The sequence below is a fragment of the Somniosus microcephalus genome, chromosome 34 (genome assembly GCF_052327205.1).
Source record: "Somniosus microcephalus isolate GS21.2 chromosome 34, FLI_Smic_1.0, whole genome shotgun sequence".
Classification (NCBI taxonomy): Eukaryota; Metazoa; Chordata; class Chondrichthyes; order Squaliformes; family Somniosidae; genus Somniosus; species Somniosus microcephalus.
In genome coordinates, this window is record NC_141020.1 from 15308475 (window position 1) to 15330849 (window position 22375).

At 50.6% G+C, this 22375-nt stretch overlaps 1 protein-coding gene across 9 annotated transcripts in view; it reads right to left on the reverse strand.

Moving 5' to 3' along the window:
* LOC147096799 (metastasis-associated protein MTA1-like) overlaps positions 1-22375 on the reverse strand; it is a 171738-nt gene that overhangs the window by 122799 nt on the left and 26564 nt on the right. For all 9 annotated transcript variants that reach the window (XM_085973429.1, XM_085973430.1, XM_085973428.1 and 6 more), the window contains one exon: positions 5534-5601. In XM_085973429.1, coding sequence (XP_085829555.1) covers positions 5534-5601 — 68 coding nt within the window. The remainder of the gene's footprint in view (positions 1-5533; positions 5602-22375) is intronic.

Sequence of the window (22375 nt, forward strand, 5' to 3'; positions counted from 1 at the left end):
TCAAAAGGGAGTTGGATAAGTAGCTGAGGGAGAAACATTGGCTGGGCTCCGGGGGAAGGGCGGGGGGGAGTGGGACTGGCTGAAGGGCTCTTGCAGAGAGCCGGCACGGGCTGGACGGGCTGAATGGCCTCCTTCTGTGCTGGAACCATTCTATGGTTCAAACATAAGAAGGGAACGAGAAAGCAATGAAAGTGAACGAGGTAAAAGAGACAAAGGGAAAATGCTGAAGATCGCGGCGGAATTTATGAGATAGGTTATTTTTTTAATGACAGAGGTTTTTCTATTGTCAGTTGCAGATGTGTATGAGATATTGTTGAGTGTCTCTGGAAATCTTTGCTTCTGACTTGACCCCTAGGTGCTGGAGGATGAAATGGATCAATAATTCTTCCCAATTCAGGTAACTGACCAGCTGGCTCCATTTCACCGATTGATGTACTGTATTACGCTATGATACACTTCTTCAAAAAGTTGACAAGACAAAACCAACAGAATTCACCGTAACAGAAAGCGGGACTTGGTTTACAGAAAGCGGGACTTGGTTTACAGAAAGCGGGACTTGGTTTACAGAAAGCGGGACTTGGTTTACAGAAAGCGGGACTTGGTTTACAGAAAGCGGGACTTGTAGTTATGGTTACAAAAAGTAACTGACCCACGGGGCTTTGCCTTACGTGCACGGTTAGTGGAATTGAAAAGAGTTTGACAGACACAGTGCAACTCTGTTCAATCTAATGAGGAGAGGTTGGGAAAGTTAGGGCCGTTCTCCTTGGAACAGAGAAGGTTAAGAGGTGACCTAATCAAGGTTTACAGGATGACGAGAGGTTTTGATAGAGTAGAGGGAGAAAAACGATTCCCTCTGGAGAGTGGGTCAATAACCAGAGGTCATTGATTCACAGTCACTGGCGAAAGATCCAGAGGGGAGACGGGGGGAGTTTTTTTCACTCAGAGAGTTGTCGGGATCTGGAACGCTCGGCCTGAAAAGGTGGTGGAAGCTGATTCATCAATAATTTTAAAAAGGGAGTTGGACGGGTTCTGGAGGATGAGGAACTGACAGGATTACAGACACAAAGCACGACTGCTCGTTCAAAGAGCCGGCACAGGCACGACGGGCCGAATGGCCTCCTTCTGTGCTCTCAGTTTCTATGATTCTATAACAAGATTACTGCGAGTGAGTTAATGGTTTATCCCGCAGGCATGTATCTGTGCGAAGATGGAATATAAAAAGCACACCTTCCAAACCAGAGGGGACAAGGTCCGTCGACAGGATCTCTGTTCAACCAGTCAGAGAGCAGGGCTGCTGTATAAAAACCCAAATACTGACAGAGCCAATACTATGCAAGTGCACAATAATTTAAATGCTTTCTGTAAGGCACAATGCCAGGTCCCTGACATTCACAGTGATTCTGCGATGGGTAGGTTGCTAAATCAGACATGAATCAAAGGTCATTGTCAGAACAGAGACCAGCTACACAAGAATGAGCAAACTGTTACGAACTTGGGAAAAAAAAACTGGAGACCACAATCACAGCCAATGTCTTAGTCAACAATGACTCTGGGGAATGGTGCAACAGTGATGGGATCTGGGTCTGTGCCTGCAAGTCCCCACAATGAACTCCTGATTCCAGTCGTGCCACTGTGGCGGCCAGGCACTTCCTTCAATGATCAGGCTGTCGAACTCATCTTTAGCATTCTAACTGAATCCACATACCAATGCTGCAGTGGACCCTAAAGGTGGTTGGATACCCTCGGTGGCACTGATACAGAGACCCACAGCGTCGGAGCACCACTTTCCCTCCGATCCCACTCGAACGCCAGCAGGACTGAAGGCCACATCGTGAACTGCCTCCAACACTGGGACCCGCAAAGTCAGACCCTGAATGCTGGAGCTGCACCTTTCACACTTCTGCAGATGACACGCTGTCGGCGATGCAGCCGGTATAATTGTCCCATTCTCGCATAACCGGAGTACATCCAAACAAACCGCTCCAAGTGCAATGACTGCTGGAAATGCAAATGAAGTACAAACACAAAAGGGTGAGCCTTGTACAGGAAACTCTTTGGTATCCGGCACCGGCGTGTTGCCGGTTGATCAAAAATTCCGGATGACGGAGAGGGTTATCTACCGAGGCTATTTTTAACAAAGAAAAAGAAAAAAAATCAAGAAATGTGCAGTATACAGTAATTGGGTACTCACCTACAGAATGTTGTGTTAGGGGGATTAAATACGTGGGGTGGGTGGGATATGTGTTGGTGTTGGTGTAGGGGTTACGGGGATCGGGTGGGATATGTGTCGGTGCAGGCTCGATGGGCCGAAATGGCCTCTATCTGCACTGTGGGGTTTCTGTGATTCTGTGAAATGGATGGTGGAAGATGCTTGATTAAGTACAGTACTGCCAGTTGAGGGTAATGCAATGCAATGGCTACCAGCAGCATGGGAGACACACAGTACCCCTGTAAAATGGCGGATCAGAAGAGACTACCGGCAGCGCGGGAGAGTCCGACTCCTGTTACAGGGGTATTGAGATGTTCCGACTTCCGACAGCGCCAAGAAGCTGAGTACTGGCAGTTTGGAGAACTACCCCCACTGACTAACTCGGCCACCGTGGGAGACTCGGACTCGGCAACATTGCCGGTTATTGAGGTGTTGTTTTCGGCGTGAGAATTTTGCCGGTTAATAGAGAATACCGGATATTTAGGTGCCGTTTAAACAAGAGTTTCCTGTACAATATAGAATGGGCCTTATACAGTAAAGGGTGGACTTCATACAAACAGCTATTTGAACTCGGTTTCCCCACTCCTCCCAAAAAACTCCTTGGAAGTACAGATTTCTGTGTGGGGTTTTGCGGGGGGGGGGTGGGGGGTGGGGGGTGAAATGTGTACTGTCATCACCAAATATTCTACAAAACAATCCATGCAAATCTTCCTGTGAAGCAGTGGCAAGTCCCGCAAAAGACAAAGGGGTCATTCGGTGACGATACGTGTGGCTGCTCGACAGTGTAGTGCGTGCGGCAGAGACGCTCAGCTCCCCGGGACAGCAGCAAGAGGCTCCATCTGCTGCAGCCGCTAACCAGGGGATTAAAGAGCACTGCAATCCGTGCGGAAAACCCATTAGGAAAATTTACAGCTGCTCTAACAACACAACACCAAATCATCAGGGCAGAGCCACCAGAGCCTGCTCCGGCTTCAGGCCCAAGTCAGACTCCCCAGGACTGGCCAGCAGATAGAAGCACAAATAAAATGTCCGAGTAGTACAGGCAGTTCAAACTCAGGAACCTATTTGCACAGAAAAGTTCACGAATGACTGAAGTTACGAAATGTCACACATAATAAAAACTCAAGACTAAATCTCATTTAAAACATAGACAGCCACAGGTGTGTGGTTCCACTCTCATCGGCTGCCCTCCCGAAGGTGCTGACTCTTGCTGGGATACTGTTCATGGGCACCCTCTGATACCTCGCCCAAGTGGCCATGCTTCAAGTGTGAGCTTGCCCAGTCTGTGTCCGCAAGATGCGTCCTTGTCATGAATTTCATCATTCATGAAGAAATGACTCATGAAATAACGCTGGGCGGCCAGCTGGTGGCGCCGTCCAAGGAGTATAAATACTCGGGCGTGGGCCCCAGCTTGCTCAGGCCGTTTCTGTAACCAGGAACTAGTGATGTAACCACAATCTCATGGTTGTGAAACAGTTGATTAAAGCCTTAAATAACAACAGAAAATGCTGGAAAAACTCAGCAGGTCAGGCAACATCCGTGGAGAGAAATTTGAGTTGACGTTTCGGGTCGAAACCCTTCTTCAAAACTGGAAAGAAAATTAGATCGAAGGCAGGGCTGCGATCGAACAAAAGAAGCAAAAGAGACAATAAAAGGAATTCGAAGCCAGACGAGATGGCAATAGGCCCGTGGAGACAAAAGGCAGCTGAGATTAGGTGTGAAGTGTACTGGCAGGTAAGAGACAGCTGCCAGGTGAGAGAGAGAAACAAAAGGAAAGAGGGGGGGGGGGGGGGGGGGGGAAAAGGAGGACCCAAAACAAAGGGGTGGAAAAAATTATAAGTAAAAAAGTAATCGGGGCCGAGGTTATGATCTGAAATTGTTGAACGCGATATTGAGTCCAGAAGGCTGCAAAGTGCCTAATCGGAAGATGAGTTGCTGTTCCTCGAGTTTACGCTGAGCTTCCGTGGAACAATGCAAGAGCCCAAGGGCGGAGAGGTCTGAGTGGGAATGGAGCGGTGAATTAAAATGACAGGCGACCGGAAGCTCGGGGTCACCCTTACGGACTGAATGGACGTGTTCCGCAAAGCGGTCACCCAATCTGCGTTTGGTCTCCCCAATGTAGAAGAGACCACATCGTGAGCAGCGAATACAGTATACTAGATTGCAAGAAGTACAAGTAAATCGCTGTTTCACCTGGAAGGGGTGTTTGGGGCCCTGGACAGTGGGAAGAGGGGAGGTATAGGGGCAGGTGTTACATCTCCTGCGCTTGCAAGGGAAGGTGCCAGGCGAAGGGGAAGGGCTGTTTGGAGTGATAGAGGAGTGGACTAGGGTGTCTCGGAGCACATTCTCCCCGTGTTTGCGTGGGTTTCCTCCGGGTGCTCCGGTTTCCTCCCACAGTCCAAAGATGTGCGGGTTAGGTTGATTGGCCATGATAAAAAAAATTGACTCTTAGTGCTAGGGGGGATTAAATACGTGGGGTTACGGGGATAGGGCTTGGGTGGGATGGCTGTCGGTGTAGGGACCGGGTGCTAGGGTTTGGATGATCAGCCATGATCTCGTTGAATGGCGGAGCAGGCTCGAGGGGCCGAATGGCCTACTCCTGCTCCTATCTTCTATGTTTCTATGACAAGGGGAACCCTATCGTGGTTCCGGGAGGGAGGGGCAGGGGTGAGGGAGATAGAACGGACCCGGTCGAGGGCCGTGTTTTACACTCAAACCAAGTGCTTGGTGAGTTTTCTTACGTCAGTCACCATGGGGGCACCAAAGCCAAGCTGAATCAGGCTCCCGGCTCACGTCCATATACACGCACTAACAGCAACCGCTGGATAACAATCAGGAACAGGCACAGGAACCCTGGCAGGAGAGGGAGCACACAAATGGCTGCCCGTGCAGACTGGGAATCGAATCGAATTGGATCGGTCACGTTCTGGTGAGTGTGCGGCTCAGTGCTAGTCACCAGGTGTGTGCATCCGCCGAGCCATCCAGAGAACGCCAATCTCCGTGCCAGACAACACCAAAGTAACACACACACCTCCGCGCAGCGGCTGTACAGAAAACCACACGCACGCACTGATTAAGTGACATCATAACTGCACTACAATAGTCGGTGTGCTTTCTCTCAAGACTAGTGGAAGATTTCACCAGAGACAGGACACTAGGTGGGTAAGTAGAGAATAAAAGACAGCAAAACTTGAGAGCGAGCAAATGCACCCAGTTTAGCTGGCTAATCACAGTGCTGTCAGACTTACTGCAGGCTCAGTCACACTGGCCGTTCAAGCTTTGGGGGCTCCTCCATTTGAACGCTGGATTTGTACATTTGCTTACCTTGTTTAGTTCCTCGATCCTTCGGATTAAGAAAGGGTTGCTTGATGAATTCTCAAAGTAGACGTAATCTGGAAATGAAACAAAGATCTTTTATTATTGACAGTATACTTAAACTCCTTAATCTCCTCATCCTTTGTGTCCTTAATCACCTGACAGAGCCGGGGGAGGGGCGGTTCTCACTGCTCCGAATAAATACTTTTACTGGCATTATTCAGCAATAGGAAGGACAGGTTTCAGCCAAGAAGCTTTAATGTGACAGTTACGCTTGATCATCACTACAAATTGATCCCACCTTCATGACCAGACCTGTACCCAACAGTACTTCCCCCTAATATTACACAGCTCCAAATACAGCACCAGTTTCTAAGGACAAACTCTAATTATACTGCTGGGTGGTTTCACAGTTCAAGTGGACGCAGATTTCACACAGGCACCGTTACACTGCACTGAGATCCTAATGATGACATTGAACGTGCGAGGAGAGTACAGATACAGAGAAGAGCCATGAAACTGATCCCTGACATCAGGAGATTGAATTATTAGAGAGAACTGGGCGTCTTGAACAGCAGCGAGATGGGGCTTTATAGACATATACTGGATTGCTACTCAGAACAAAGAGGCATCGGCTGACATGTAGGACTGAAGTCAGGAAGAACTCCTACACACAGAGTGAGCAGGTGCAGAAGTGAAAGCAAAATTCATTCAAGATCAACTTGAAAGCACTGCTGCCCGTGTCCTAACTCGCACCCAGTCCCGTTCGCCCATCACCCCCTGTGCTCGCTGACCGACAATGGCTCCCGGTTAAGCAACACCTTGATTTTAAAATTCTCATCCTTGTTTTCAAATCCCTCCATGGCCTTGCCCCTCCCTCACTATCTCTGGAACCTCATCCAGCCCTGCCACCCTCCGAGATCTCTGCGCTCCTCAAATTCTGGCATCTTGTGCATCCCCGATTTTAATCACTCCACCATTGGCGGTCGTGCCTTCAGCTGCCTGGGCCTAAGCTCTGGAATTCCCTCCCTAAACCTCTCCACCAAAGTTCCCTTTAAGGGGCTACGCAGCCCATTCAAAGTACCGCACATACGCGGTTTATCCGATTTAAAAGCCGGTGAGCCGGCTGCGCAGGAGCTGCAGAGCGCAGCGCTGCTTAAAGGGAACATTGCTCTCTACCTCTCTTTTCCCCCTTAAAACCTACCTCTTTGACCAAGCTTTTGATCATCTGTCCTAATCTTTCACTTTGATCGATAACGCTCCTGCGAAGCACCTTGGGATGTTTTACTACGTAAAGGTGCTATATAAATGCAAGTTGTTGTGTTGGGAAGATGTGTCTTAGATGGATGAGCTCCCTCATCTCCATTTCCCTGGTGAATACTGGTTCTTCTCAACTTGTGCTAATCATCTCAAGCGAACAGGAGTCAGAGAGCACAAGCACTCTGAGAAACAGGCTGGCCCTGCCCACTGACCTCGCTACTGTACGTCGCTGGGGTCTATTGCTAATAAGACACAACTTATCGTCACACATTGAAGAGCTGCGTTATGAATATCACCACGAGGTGATGGTGTATTTAAACAGAACGTACAGTGCAGCCCATACATTTTGGGGAGGTCTGAATCTGTGACACTCGAGATCGGCTCCACTTCTGGTACCATTTGTCATGATGAAGCACTTCCAATGCCAGGTACAAGATAAGCTCCTACACTATCTCCAATTTAAACTTCCATAGTGTTCCTGCACTAGACTGGAGAACTCAAGTCCAAATCCCCTCATGGCAATTTGAGCTTATACATCTCGATGATGTGTTCGGCGAGTCGGGCGGAGGCAGCGCAGCAGCTACGACGACCCGCTACAGCACGTCAGCCGGCAGCTCCTTGACGGGAAGCTCGCAGTCCGACTGGGAGGAGGGAGAGCCGGGCATGGTGGCCAGAGGCCGGACCGTGAGCGGGAGAAGCAGGCCACCACATCGTGGAGCCGGCAACAGTGAGGAGGAGGCCGCGGTGACGGAGCGGCTGAGGGACATCGCGTTCCCACTGCCATTGGATGCCATTGAATTGACTTTTTCTGAACATGGCGCTGGAGAATAGCGACGTGTCTCTGTGAGCTCCCACAGCTTATTGTGGGAGTGATCGGGGAGTAAGCATTCCATTGTACTAGTTACATATGGCAAATAAAAATTGAAATTGAATTGAATTCAGTTTTATTTTTAAAATCTGGAAATAAAAAGCTGGTGTCAGTAAAAGTGACCATGATGCTGTCGGATTGTTTGTAAAAACTCCACGGGTTCACGAATCTCCTTTAGGGAAGGAAACCTGCCGTCCTTACCCGGTCTGGGCCTACACGGGACTCCAGTCCCACACCAACACGGTCGACTCTTAACTGCCCTGTGAAGTGGCCCAGCGAGCCAGTCCGGGTAACTAGGGATGGGCAATAAATGTGGGCCTTGCCAGCGACAACAGCCCAAGAACAAATAGAAAAAAACTTCTATTGTGCCGCCGAGATATTTCCATTTCCCCCAAAGACAGTTTCAGAGCAAGTCACAGTGTCAAATGAAAGTAAATGGATTGTTTTTCATTCATTTGCCTAAGTCGCTGCGCGAGATGCTTCAATGTGATACGACGACACGTTGATGCAAGTCGTCTTCTTAGGCAGTCCCTCGGAACCAAGGATGACTTGCTTCCACATTAAAAATGAGTTCTCGGGTGACTGATGAGTCCAATGCGGGACCTACAGTCTCTGTCACAGGTGGGGTTGTCCATGAGGGTCCTGACGTTCCAGGTCCCGACCTTCATTTTAAAGGGTGGAAGATGCCCGTGCGTGAATTTTTTTAACGTGGGGTGGCCGTTGCACACCAGCTACCACACGGGCTTGACAGAGCAAGGTCTTGGCCCAATGGCAAGGGGATCCAAGATGATTGGAGACCAGGCTCTGCTACAACGGCCTACCACACACACACAAACATACTGCTACTGTCCTCCTCCCTCCTTCCCGCAGGTCCTCTCTGCCTGGGTTTCGTAGGATGCAGTGTGGTCCTCCCGACCTTGCTGTTGGCCCGTGCCGCACCTTCCCTGGGCACCGACCTCGCTGCTGGTCCACGCTGCACCACTCCTGGGCCCTGACCTCGCTGCTGGGCTCATCCTCGCTCCTGGGTCCCGGCCTCGGACATGAATGATGTTGTCTCTCACAGGATCAAATTAGCACTGATATTCTCGTGATCCCTGGCCCCGAACTCCACTCGCAATCCACTAGTCACTAGATCACTAGTCTAGTGGAGAAGCGTTGATGCAAGTACCTTTAGGTTGAGGACATCGAGTACCTCACCCAAGTCACCAGCCGTCGTGCACAGCCCTGTGCAGGGTGCTGGCTAACTATTTGACTGTAGGGCGGAGTGAAGTGACACCCAAGCCCAACCCCATCTGCACCAAACATGGATAAAGTGGAGTTGGCACCAGCGACCTCCTCAATGTTTCCCCTGCCTCGCCCCGAGCCACACAGGCCAACTGCAGCACAACAGCAACCTGCATTTATATAGCACCTTTACCATGGTAAAACAGCCCAACGCGCCCCACAGGAGCGTAATCAGACAAAGCTCGACACCGAGCCACATTTGACAAAGATAGTAGGACAGGTGACCAAAAGCCTGGTCAAAGAGGTTGGTTTTAAGTTGTGACATAAAGGAGGAGAGAGTGGTAGTGGCGTGGAGAGGTTTAGGGAGGGAATTCCAGAGCTTAGGGTCCAGGCAGCTGAAGGCACGGCCGCCAATGGTGGAGCGATTCAAATCAGAGATTCACAAGAAGCCAGAGTTGGAGGAGCGCCGAGATCTCGAAGAGTTGTAGGGCTGGACCCACTGCACACAGGCGGCCCTCAGCTGCGCCAACACAGCAGATTTTAACCTGGAACCTCTTTTTTCAGCACAGTACCGTGCAGCGAATTCCTGCCCCAAGTCAACCATCGTGGGGTGGGGGTAGGGGAGGCACGTCGTGTAGGGAAGGATTGGGAAGAGTGATATTTGAGGATGCATTGGAGGTTCCCAGCATGTGATGCATTTCAGACTTTCAAAACCCATCAGATGTCACTTTTCCTTCAGCATAAGTCCATTGTTACAATTTTCGATTACAAAATGTGCACAACATTTCCATTAGTCTGGTTTCCTGATAAACATGCAGTGACAACCAGGAGGACAAAGAGTACACAGTTACTGTCAGTTCAGAAACAAATTAACACTCCTATAGAGGACTGGGTGACACAGCGAATTAGGCAGTAACCTTTCAGCTCGGGACCAAAGTTCAAATCTAATGCAGAGTGACGATCTGGGTCATCTCTCTGCTAGCAGTCAGGGTCCTAAGAGAAATGAGGTAAGGCACTCAACCCAGCTTTGAATGACCACAGACCCACAACACAGCGCAATCTAAGAGGCCGAGTGGGAATCAACAACAACTTGTATTTATACAGCGCCTTTAATGTAGTAAAACATCCCAAGACAATTTGACACCGAGCCACTTAAGGAGCTATTAGGAAAGATCAAAGAGGTAAGAGAGGTGGTGGTTTAGGGAGGGAATTCCAGAGCCCAGGGCCTCGGCAGCTGAAGACACGGCCGCCAATGGTGGAGTGATGAAATCGGGGATGTGCGAGTGGCCAGAATTGGAGGAGCGCAAGATATTGTGGAGGGTTGCAGGGTGGGAGGTTTCAGAGGTCAGATTACAGGAAACTCTCGATTTACCGGCACCTAAATAACCGGAAATCTCTGAACCGGCAAAATTCAGGAGTAGGTTCAGGTAAGTTTTACTTCATATTAGTGGCTGTGTAATTGGGGTTCCTGCACCTGTTGCTAAGCAACAGGGACGCTTGGTCTGTGGCCGGGGTTCCTGCAGCTGTTGCTAAGCAACAGGGAAGCCTGGATTTGTTGCTGTGTACGGAGCTCTCCTACCTTTTAACTATACCTCTCTGTAATCCGGACTTTTTGATAAACCGGCACCACGCCGGTCCCGTCGGTGTCGGATAAAAAAAAGTTTCCTGTAAAAGGTTGCACTCGTACTGCAGGCTTGGGTGCGACTTTGCCCCTTCCCTGCAAGAAGCAGCAATCTGAAATCCAGCGGTTTGTAACTGTGCTGTACCTGCCCTGGGATTGCTGCATGCCGTCGCTGCGTGACCACAACGTTCGATTCCCCAGCCTTGATGAGCAAAATATTTACAGAGCATTTCATTAAAAATTCAAGCTGCTTGTCTACAAAAAACAGACACACACAAGAAGCCCAAGATTATCGAATCCTGAGGCTCACGTGAAGACTATAAACCACTTAAACTCAGGCCGCCTGAATCCCAGCCACGCAGCATCTCCATAACCAACCACATTGCTCAGAACACTCTCAATTTTATAGAGGGGAAAAAAAACAGGATATATACAGGAAACTTTGGTTTATCCGGAGGTTAACTGTCCGGAATGCTCGAGCCACCGGCAAAAATCAGGAGCCGTTTCGTTAGGTTTTTTTTCTTTTCGTTGCTTTTTTTCCCCCACCAGTCAGGCTCTGCAAGGTCTCGCTGAAGCTGTTGCTAAGCTACAGAGACGCTTGCAAGGTATGGCCGACTGTTTAGAAGCCAGGGTTTGTTGCCAGATACGGAGCTCAAAATCTCTGTATGTTTCAACATTAGCGCTGGTTTGTCCGGCAGTTTTGATGGGACGGCAACAGCTCGGTCCCGTCGGTGCCGGATAGCACAAAGTTTCCTGTATCTGGGTTATACACCACGCCAGAGAAAGGCCAACATGGTTCAACAAGTAACTCCTGCAGAGTCCCCTTGTTTCCACAGAAACTACAATTGAACCACAAAAATCAAGATTATTCAGAAGGGAAAAAGGGCACCCATTTCCAGGGCCAGTGTCTCCGGTAACTACTGCTCTCAAAAATAACAGCCAGCACCGGCCAGCGCCATGGGCCAAATGGCATCTCTCTGTGCTGTGAGGTTCTGAGTTGGGTCACAATTTGTCAGCGTTACACAGCTCACAATGCTTTCACCAGAGACAGGCCAAGTTTGGAAGGACTGAATCTAGAGTTGTACTGCTGAGTATGTTTCACAATTAAAGTGCACGCTGTCCAAAAAATCTCTCGCCCACTGGAACCCATCGCTGTACTCCTAGTGAGGGGGGAGCAGCGGCTCAGTAGGCAGCACTCTCGTCACGGAGTCAGAAGGTTGTGGGTTCATGTCCCATGCCAGAGACTTGAGCACAAAGTCCAGGCCGACACTCCAGTGCAGTGCTGAGGGAGTGCTGCACCGTCGGAGGTGCCGCCTTTCAGATGAGACGTTAAACCGAGGCCCAATCAGCCCCCTCAGGCGGACACAAAAGATCCCGTGGAACTATTGGTACCAGAGCAGGAGTTTCTGCCCACCAACCCCGCCACACCGGGGTCCTTGCCAATATTTATTCTTCATCCAACAGCACTGACGAAGAGATAATCTGGTCATTTATCACACTGCTAATTGTGGGAGCTTGCTGTGCGCATTGGTTGCTGTATTTCCTACATCACAACAGTGACGACACTTCAAAGGTGCTTCATCGGCTGTAAAGTGTTTAGGTCCTGAGTTGTGAAAGGTGCTATATAAATGCAAGTTCTTCATTTGTGATAGCAGCGATTGTAACCGTTACTCCCCATCACTGTACTAGTGAGAGCAGCGATTGTAACCATTACTCCCCATCACTGTACTAGTGAGAGCAGCGATTGTAACCGTTACTCCCCATCACTGTACTAGTGAGAGCAGCGATTGTAACCGTTACTCTCCATCACTGTACTAGAGAGCAGCGATTGTAACCGTTACTCCCCATCACTGTACTAGAGAGCAGCGATTGTAACCGTTACTCCCCATCACTGTACTAGTGAGAGCAGCGATTGTAACCGTTACTCCCCATCACTGTACTAGAGAGCAGCGATTGTAACCGTTACTCCCCAACACTGTACTAGTGAGAGCAGCGATTGTAACCATTACTCCCCACTGTACTAGTGAGAGCAGCGATTGTAACCGTTACTCCCCATCACTGTACTAGTGAGAGCAGCGATTGTAACCGTTACTCCCCAACACTGTACTAGTGAGAGCAGCGATTGTAACCGTTACTCTCCATCACTGTACTAGTGAGAGCAGCGATTGTAACCGTTACTCCCCATCACTGTACTAGTGAGAGCAGCGATTGTAACCGTTACTCCCCATCACTGTACTAGAGCAGCGATTGTAACCGTTACTCCCCATCACTGTACTAGTGAGAGCAGCGATTGTAACCGTTACTCCCCATCACTGTACTAGAGAGAGCAGCGATTGTAACCGTTACTCCCCATCACTGTACTAGTGAGAGCAGCGATTGTAACCGTTACTCCCCATCACTGTACTAGTGAGAGCAGCGATTGTAACCGTTACTCCCCATCACTGTACTAGTGAGAGCAGCGATTGTAACCGTTACTCCCCATCACTGTACTAGAGCAGCGATTGTAACCGTTACTCCCCATCACTGTACTAGTGAGAGCAGCGATTGTAACCGTTACTCCCCATCACTGTACTAGAGCAGCGATTGTAACCGTTACTCCCCATCACTGTACTAGTGAGAGCAGCGATTGTAACCGTTACTCCCCATCACTGTACTAGTGAGAGCAGCGATTGTAACCGTTACTCTCCATCACTGTACTAGTGAGAGCAGCGATTGTAACCGTTACTCCCCATCACTGTACTAGAGCAGCGATTGTAACCATTACTCCCCATCACTGTACTAGTGAGAGCAGCGATTGTAACCGTTACTCTCCATCACTGTACTAGTGAGAGCAGCGATTGTAACCATTACTCCCCATCACTGTACTAGTGAGAGCAGCGATTGTAACCGTTGCTCCCCATCACTGTACTAGTGAGAGCAGCGATTGTAACCGTTACTCCCCACTGTACTAGAGAGAGCAGCGATTGTAACCGTTACTCCCCATCACTGTACTAGTGAGAGCAGCGATTGTAACCGTTACTCCCCATCACTGTACTAGAGCAGCGATTGTAACCGTTACTCCCCATCACTGTACTAGTGAGAGCAGCGATTGTAACCGTTACTCCCCATCACTGTACTAGTGAGAGCAGCGATTGTAACCGTTACTCCCCATCACTGTACTAGTGAGAGCAGCGATTGTAACCGTTACTCTCCATCACTGTACTAGTGAGAGCAGCGATTGTAACCGTTACTCTCCATCACTGTACTAGTGAGAGCAGCGATTGTAACCGTTACTCCCCATCACTGTACTAGAGCAGCGATTGTAACCGTTACTCCCCATCACTGTACTAGTGAGAGCAGCGATTGTAACCGTTACTCCCCATCACTGTACTAGAGAGAGCAGCGATTGTAACCGTTACTCCCCATCACTGTACTAGTGAGAGCAGCGATTGTAACCGTTACTCTCCATCACTGTACTAGTGAGAGCAGCGATTGTAACCATTACTCCCCATCACTGTACTAGAGAGAGCAGCGATTGTAACCGTTACTCCCCATCACTGTACTAGTGAGAGCAGCGATTGTAACCGTTACTCCCCACTGTACTAGTGAGAGCAGCGATTGTAACCATTACTCCCCATCACTGTACTAGTGAGAGCAGCGATTGTAACCGTTACTCCCCACTGTACTAGTGAGAGCAGCGATTGTAACCGTTACTCCCCATCACTGTACTAGTGAGAGCAGCGATTGTAACCGTTACTCCCCATCACTGTACTAGTGAGAGCAGCGATTGTAACCGTTACTCCCCATCACTGTACTAGTGAGAGCAGCGATTGTAACCTGTGCAGTATAGCAAGGCCCATTCGTAGCACAAAAGTAAGTTGGATTTCCCATGTACCTACAATTACAGAGAGAAACCGGCTTCCTTGTCGCAGAGCTCGCATCGACTGGGCATTTTGAAGAAATGTTTGTTTGACAACTCCAGCTCACACAGCAACTGTATGCATCAACGGCCGCTAGATACCTTCAGCACACTGTGGAGACAATTGCTGCTCTGTGGAATCCTTGCTCCAAAGTAACAGTAAAGCCCAGCAGCCGACACTGCCGCTGACCCTTGCCCCTCCGTGATTTCACACTACGCAGGCAAGGCCTCATCAACTGCAAACCTTGACCTTTCAGCAAGAATAAAATCTTCCCGCACCATGGGAATTATGAAGGGAATTAGAAAAAAATGATCCAGGCAAACTGTTCACTGGTGAAGAGTGAAGAAATCCTCAGGGACACAAGTTAAAAATGAGGAACTCAGGACTTAGGAAAGTCATGGGGAACTTTTCCAGTTAAAGGGGGGTAGGGCGTTAGGGGGCTGGGGGGGGGGGGGGGTAGAGTGATGGAGTAAGCTCCCAGGAAGACTATTGAACTGGCAATATAAACTGGGCCAAGAGGCAACTGGATATGTTCCCACAGAGAACAGTTACTGTAATGATTCTGGTGTTAGCTGCACTATGGTGTAGTGAGCTGCCAAGCAGTAGAAGAAATCTGGGAGAGGGCGAGGAATGAGCTGGTTACTTAGCTGTCTGTCTTCTTTATAGTCTTCCCTCTCGTCTCTTCCATTCTCCCCTTTGTCAAAGGACCACTACTGGCCAGGTTCACCTCTCAGCAGCGACCTGCTTCCTGCAGGCAGGATACGAACAGGATACAGGAGCCTCTCAACTTGGCCGAGACTGCCAAACTCACCCCCCTCTCCTCTTCACACCTGAACAAGTGCCAGTGAGGCTGGAATACGATCACCAGGCTGCCCTGCTGGCTATTTATAAACCATCCAAGCAAAAGAGAGATTACTGCTGCAGTGTAATTTACATAACACACTGACACAACAGTACAAGGAAATGAATTCCAACAGCAGGCCTGGGGCATTCTATGGTTCTGAAATCTGCAATAGCATAAAATCTCCAGCGACGACAGGCCTCTGGGTTGGCGTGTGCAGAGTACACAATGAACATTGTACCAGGAGGTTCCTGCCAGCAGTGACCAGGAGGATGCTCACAAAACCCACCTGCAACCTCCAATAGCAAAAACAGAGTCTCTAACACAGAATCAACTTAGGTCACTTTAGACCATTCCGTCTTTAAACAGAATCATGTTGTGCCACAATCTCAGTGGCGGGATCACCAGGCTGCAGGAGGGAGCAGAAGAACCAAGGCTCCTGCTCCCAACACTAAACCAACAGGAGAATTTTTATGATCGGGAAAAGGCCACGAGACTCCTCCAAGCCCGGCCCTGCTCCAGGTCACCCAATGAACCCACCATCTCACCACATCCCTCAACCCCACCATCTCACCACATCCCTCAACCCCACCTAACCCACCATCTCACCACATCCCTCAACCCCACCTAACCCACCATCTCACCACATCCCTCAATCCCACCATCTCACCACATCCCTCAACCCCACCTAACCCACCATCTCACCACATCCCTCAATCCCACCACATCCCTCAACCCCACCATCTCACCACATCCCTCAACCCCACCTAACCCACCATCTCACCACATCCCTCAATCCCACCATCTCACCACATCCCTCAACCCCACCATCTCACCACATCCCTCAACCCCACCTAACCCACCATCTCACCACATCCCTCAATCCCACCATCTCACCACATCCTCAACCCCACCATCTCACCACATCCCTCAACCCCACCTAACCCACCATCTCACCACATCCCTCAATCCCACCATCTCACCACATCCCTCAACCCCACCATCTCACCACATCCCTCAACCCCACCTAACCCACCATCTCACCACATCCCTCAACCCCACCATCTCACCACATCCCTCAACCCCACCATCTCACCACATCCCTCAACCCCACCTAACCCACCATCTCACCACATCCCTCAATCCCACCATCTCACCACATCCCTCAACCCCACCATCTCACCACATCCCTCAACCCCACCTAACCCACCATCTCACCACATCCCTCAATCCCACCATCTCACCGCATCCCTCAACCCCACCATCTCACCACATCCCTCAACCCCACCTAACCCACCATCTCACCACATCCCTCAATCCCACCATCTCACCACATCCCTCAACCCCACCATCTCACCACATCCCTCAACCCCACCATCTCACCACATCCCTCAACCCCACCATCTCACCACATCCCTCAATCCCACCTAACCCACCTTCTCACCATATCTCCCAATCCCACCTGCCCACTTTATCATCAGATCGTAGAATCACAGAATCGTTCCAGTACAGTGGGAGGATCAGAGCCCCTCCCCCCACCCCCCCCCGGGATCAGAGCCCCTCGCCCCTCCCCTCCCCCCCCCCCCCCTCCGCCCCACGGGATCAGCGCCCCCTCACCCCCCCCGGGATCAGCGCCCCCTCCCCCCCCCCGGGATCAGCGCCCCCTCCCCCCCCCGGGATCAGCGCCCCCTCCCCCCCCCGGGATCAGCGCCCCCTCCCCCCCCGGGATCAGCGCCCCCTCCCCCCCCCCCCCCGGATCAGCGCCCCCTCCCCCCCCCCCCCCCGGGATCAGCGCCCCCTCCCCCCCCCCCCCCGGATCAGCGCCCCCCTCCCCCCCCCCCGGGATCAGCGCCCCCTCCCCCCCCCCCCCGGGATCAGCGCCCCCTCCCCCCCCCCCCGGGATCAGCGCCCCCCTCCCCCCCCCCCCCCGGGATCAGCGCCCCCCTCCCCCCCCCCCCGGGATCAGCGCCCCCTCCCCCCCCCCGGGATCAGCGCCCCCTCCCCCCCCCCCCCGGGATCAGCGCCCCCTCCCCCCCCCCCCGGGATCAGCGCCCCCCTCCCCCCCCCGGGATCAGCGCCCCCTCCCCCCCCCCCGGGATCAGCGCCCCCCTCCCCCCCCGGGATCAGCGCCCCCCTCCCCCCCCGGGATCAGCGCCCCCTCCCCCCCCAGGATCAGCGCCCCCTCCCCCCCGGGATCAGCGCCCCCCTCCCCCCCGGGATCAGCGCCCCCTCCCCCCCGGGATCAGCGTCCCTCCCCCTAGGTGAAGGTGTGCTTGACTCAATGCTCTCTGAACGTGGCCTGGCAAGTCACTCAGTTATAATAACAAAGTACCACCTTCTCGGGGCAGGGGATGGGCAATAAACGTGGCCATTATTTTAAATGTCTCCCACTAACTAATTTTATCTAAAAGACAGAAGCATATTTTCGGTTGAATAGCTTCCAACCTGTGTGTGAAATGTGGGTAAGTTGTGATAACTGTGTCTTGCTCGGACACTTCAGACAGCATGGAGTCAATCACATAGTGCGGCCTAGAATCAGGTGTAGGGCCCAGACTGCCGGGGGGGGGGGGGGGGGGGGGGCGGCGGCAGGCTCCGTTCCTTAACGAACGTTCCTGAACCAGTGGGGTTTTTGCAACAATCCGGCAGCTCATAAGTTACCAATTTTTAAAATTTAATTTCATAGCTTGCCATGGTGGGATTTGAATTCACAACCACCAATTTGCCGGTCCAGCACCATAACTACTACACGACCAATGCCTACTGAGCAGAGAAGGCTACCAGGAGACTCAATACAGCTTTGTAAAATGATGAAGGGTGTTGACAGAGTGAATAGGGAAAGACTATTTCCTCTAGTTAGGGAGTCAGTAATGAGGAGCCATCATTTTATAATGAGCATTGACACTGAGGAAAGAGGTTAGGAGAACTGTCTTTACTCAGAGGTGTTGGAGCATGGAGTACTTTACCACAGGGAGTGACTGGGGCATCTTTGAAGGAAAGTGAATAAACATTTGAAGCAGCAGATGATACCGGGCTATAGGAAGAGAGTAGGGCAGTGGGATCAGTTTTAAACTGCACTAGCAAAGAGCCGGCACAGGCAGAATGGGCCGAATGGCCCCCTTCTGTGCTGCTAACTTCTGTTCTATAATCCTGAAGTTCAACACCATCATTTATATGGATTCAAAGCTAAAGGCACGTGTGGCAGAATTCAGTACCTATACACAGCACAGCCAAACATTGGCATCACCAATAAGCTTATGACAGCTTTTGGCTCATGCACATCATTGATCTAGAACTGCAACTTGAAAATTAACCTCTTGTCGTGCACAGTAGCCTCTGACCAGCAGTCCAACCTCGATTACTACAGCAATCCAAGAGCACGCCGTGAAGAAACACTTGCATTTCTGCAGCGCCTTCAACAACCAGAGGACGTCCCAAAGTACTTGACAGCCAATTAAGTACTCTTGAAGTGTAGTCACTGTTGCAATGCAGCAAATGCACCAGACAATTTGCACACAGCAAGATCCCACAAGCAGCATAGTCATAATGGCACAGAAGGAGGCCATTCGGCCCATCGAGTCCGTGCCGGCTCTCTGTAGAGCAATCCAGTCAGTCCCATTCCCCCGCTCTATCCCTGTAGTCCTGCAAGTTTATTTCCCTCGAGTGCCTATCCAGTCTCCCCTTGAAAACATTGAGTGTCTCCGCTTCCACCACTTCCGTCGGCAGCGAGTTCCAGGTCCTCACCACTCGCTGCGTAAAAAAGTTTTTCCTCACGTCCCCCCTGTATCTCTTGCCCAAAACCTTAAATCTGTGTCCCCTAGTCCTTGTACCATCACCTAGTGGGAACAGCCTTTCACCGTCTAGCCTATCCAAACCCGTCATAATCTTGTACACCTCTATCAAATCACCCCTCAACCTCCTTTGCTCTAATGAAAACAAATCCAGCTTCTCCAACCTGTCCTTGTAGCTAAGATCCCCCATCCCCGGAACCATGCTGGTAAATCTCCTCTGCACCCTCTCAAGGGCCTCCACATCCTTCCTAAAGTGTGGTGACCAGAACTGGACGCAATACTCCAGTTGTGGCCTAACCAGCGCTTTATAAAGGTTCAGCATAACTTCTCTACTTTTGTACTCAATACCTCTATTTATGAAGCCCAAGATCCCATATGTTTTGTTAACCACTCTCTCAGTATGTCCCGCCACCTTCAGGGACCTATGCACATTAACTCCCAGGTCCCTCTGTCCCTGCACACTCTTTAAAACTGTGCCACTGTGTAAATTGCCTCTCCCTGTTCCTTCTGCCAAAATGCATCACCTCACACTTCACAGAATCACAGAAACCCCACAGTGCAGATAGAGGCCATTTCGGCCCATCGAGCCTGCACCGACACATATCCCACCCGATCCCCGTAACCCCACGTAACTTCTCTGTATTAAATTCCATCTGCCACCTGTCTGCCCATTTTGCTAGCCTTTCTATGTCCTGTTGCAGTCGATTGGTATCATCATCACTGTCTGCCACCCCCCAAGTTTGGTGTCATCGGCAAATTTAGAAATTCGACTCTGTATTCCAATATCCAGGTCATTTATATATATCAAAAAAAGCAGTGGCCCCAGCACTGACCCTTGGGGAACACCACTGTCTACCATCCTCCAGTCTGAAAAACAGCCATTTACCACAACTCGCTGTTTTCTGTCCTTAAGCCGATTCCTTATCCAAGCTGCCACTGACCCACCTATTCCATGAGCCTGAATTTTATTAACCAGCCTTCTATGTGGTACTTTGTCAAACGCCTTCTGAAAATGTGATAATGAGCAGATAATCTGTTTAGCCGTGGTGTTGGTTGAGGAATAAATATTGGGAAGAACTCCCCTGCTCCTCTGCGAATAGTGCCCTGGGATCTTTTATGTTTATCCGACAGTGCAGTGTTCACTCAGCCTGGATTATGTGCTCAAATCTCGAGTGGGACTCGAGGAGAGAGTGCTACCACTGAGCGGAGGTTGACACGTATACAAATTGTGGGCAAGAACATAGAGGAGGCAAAGTACCACCTCCTTCAGACAACCCAACCAAAGCTACAGCAAAGAGACATTGACAGATCTGTTTTTCCTGCTACACAATCACATTGAATCCCATCAGGTTACAGTCTGCTCCCTCTTCACCTCTCCCCCAGGGCCTGTTATTGTGCAGTACGACAAAATCTCAGCAAACACAATCCATCCCTTTAGATTAAAGCCACTGCACAAGATGGGTTCAACAGCCATGTGGTGTAGGCCGAGGTTTCCACCCACCGTGCCCACTGCAGTACTGGAGGCAAACAGGGCACGTTTTCCTCAAGAAACCTGAGAAAGCCTCACCAATGGATCAGTTGGTAGTCCGACAGACAGGTTCCAAGTGTTGGCGACGAATTCGCTCTCAACGGAGGCAGCAGGAGTGCCATAACCGGCCTGAACTCCCACTGGGTGAGAAAGGGAGCAAAGTAACGCTGCAGATCATTGGCCAGTTATCCCGGTTGGAAAGTGCATGTATGTGGACATAGATCGCTCGGAACTGTGATGGCCTCACTGCTGCGTTATTCACTCGGTAGAGAGACGCATGAAGGGCAAGATACCGGAGGGCTGCTCCCAGCCATGGAACTGTACCCCAGCAAAAGTCGTTATTTACAAGATGTTATACTGCAGTGTGGAGTCAACAATCACCAAGAGACATATTAAGCAGGGTACAACGCATAAAGTTACTTTCAATCTGGACTGAGCTCCATATACTACACAAACTGTGGAGACAGACAGCACCATGCCCTTCCAGTTGCAGTTCAAAGGCTGTAAACAATACTCTACTTCTAAGGATGCAATCAGAGATAACAGAAATAAAGGTGCTCACTTCACTGTACAATTCAACGGGACAGCAAGAGCCAATGCCAACTACATTGGAAGCAAGGTTGCTCACAACTTCCTATGCCATCTGGTTCCTAAATGCCAGCGCAGACGCTCGCCAGTCAATGTACAGCAAGCTGCACCAAATGTAGGCACGCTGCCATGGGTAACTTGTGGGAACAAAGACTCCAGTGAAAGGTGCTGCCGTTTGGTTCCACAGGCACTGGTAGCTCCCTCTGGTACCTTGCTCAACTCACTGGGTAGCAATGTGAAGCAGGAGCCCTGGCTGATCTGGGCTCTCCCTGACCAACGGGCCACTTTATCTTTTAAAGGAACAGGGTAAAGGACATCACGGAGAGGGTGCAGATTCCGCAGGGGGAAGGGAGTGAACCACAAGCTGTGGTACACGTCAGTGCCAACGACAGAGGGAGCAGGTATTGAGGTCCTACAGTCAAGACTTTCAGGAGCTAGGGAGGAAGTTAAAAAGCAGGACCTCAAAAGGTAGTAATCTCAGGATTACTCCCAGTGCCACACGCCAGCGAGAGTAGAAATAGGAAAACAGGGAGGATCGATGTGTGGCTTGAGGCATGGTGCAGGAGGGAGGGCTTCAGATTCTTGGGGAATTGGGTCCAGTTCTGGGGCAGGAGGCACCGCAACAGGACTGGGACCAATGTCCTCGTGGGGAGGCACACTAGTGTGGTTGGGGAGGGTTTAAACTAAATTGGCGGGGGGGGGGGGGGGGCGCGGGTGGGCACCAGCATATAGAAGTAGAAAAGAGGAATAAAGATGCATAAAGGAGGGAGAGTGTTGGATAGTACTAGAGAAGGAAGTAGTACCCTATTAGATAGGAGCAGACTAAGAGGGACTAGGAGGAATACAAAGACAGGTTTGGAATGCGTGTATGTAAATGCACAAAGTGTGGTGAATAAGGTTGGCGAGTTACAAGCACAATTAGCCGTGTGGGAATATGATGTAGTGGCAATAACGGAAACGTGACTTAAAAATGGTGAGGATTGGGTGCTTAATATTCAAGGGTACATGGTGTTCAGAAAAGATAGGAAGGAAAAAAGGGAGGTGGGGGGTGGCAGTTCTGATTAAGGAAGACGTTGTAGTGTTGGAAAGAGAGGATGTTCTTGAGGGGACAAGGACAGAATCCATTTGGTTAGAGTTGAGAAGCAAAAAGGGCATGATCACGCTAATGGGGGTATTCTACAGGCCTCCAAATAGTGAGAGAGACAGAGGAGCAAATCTACAGGGAAATCACAGG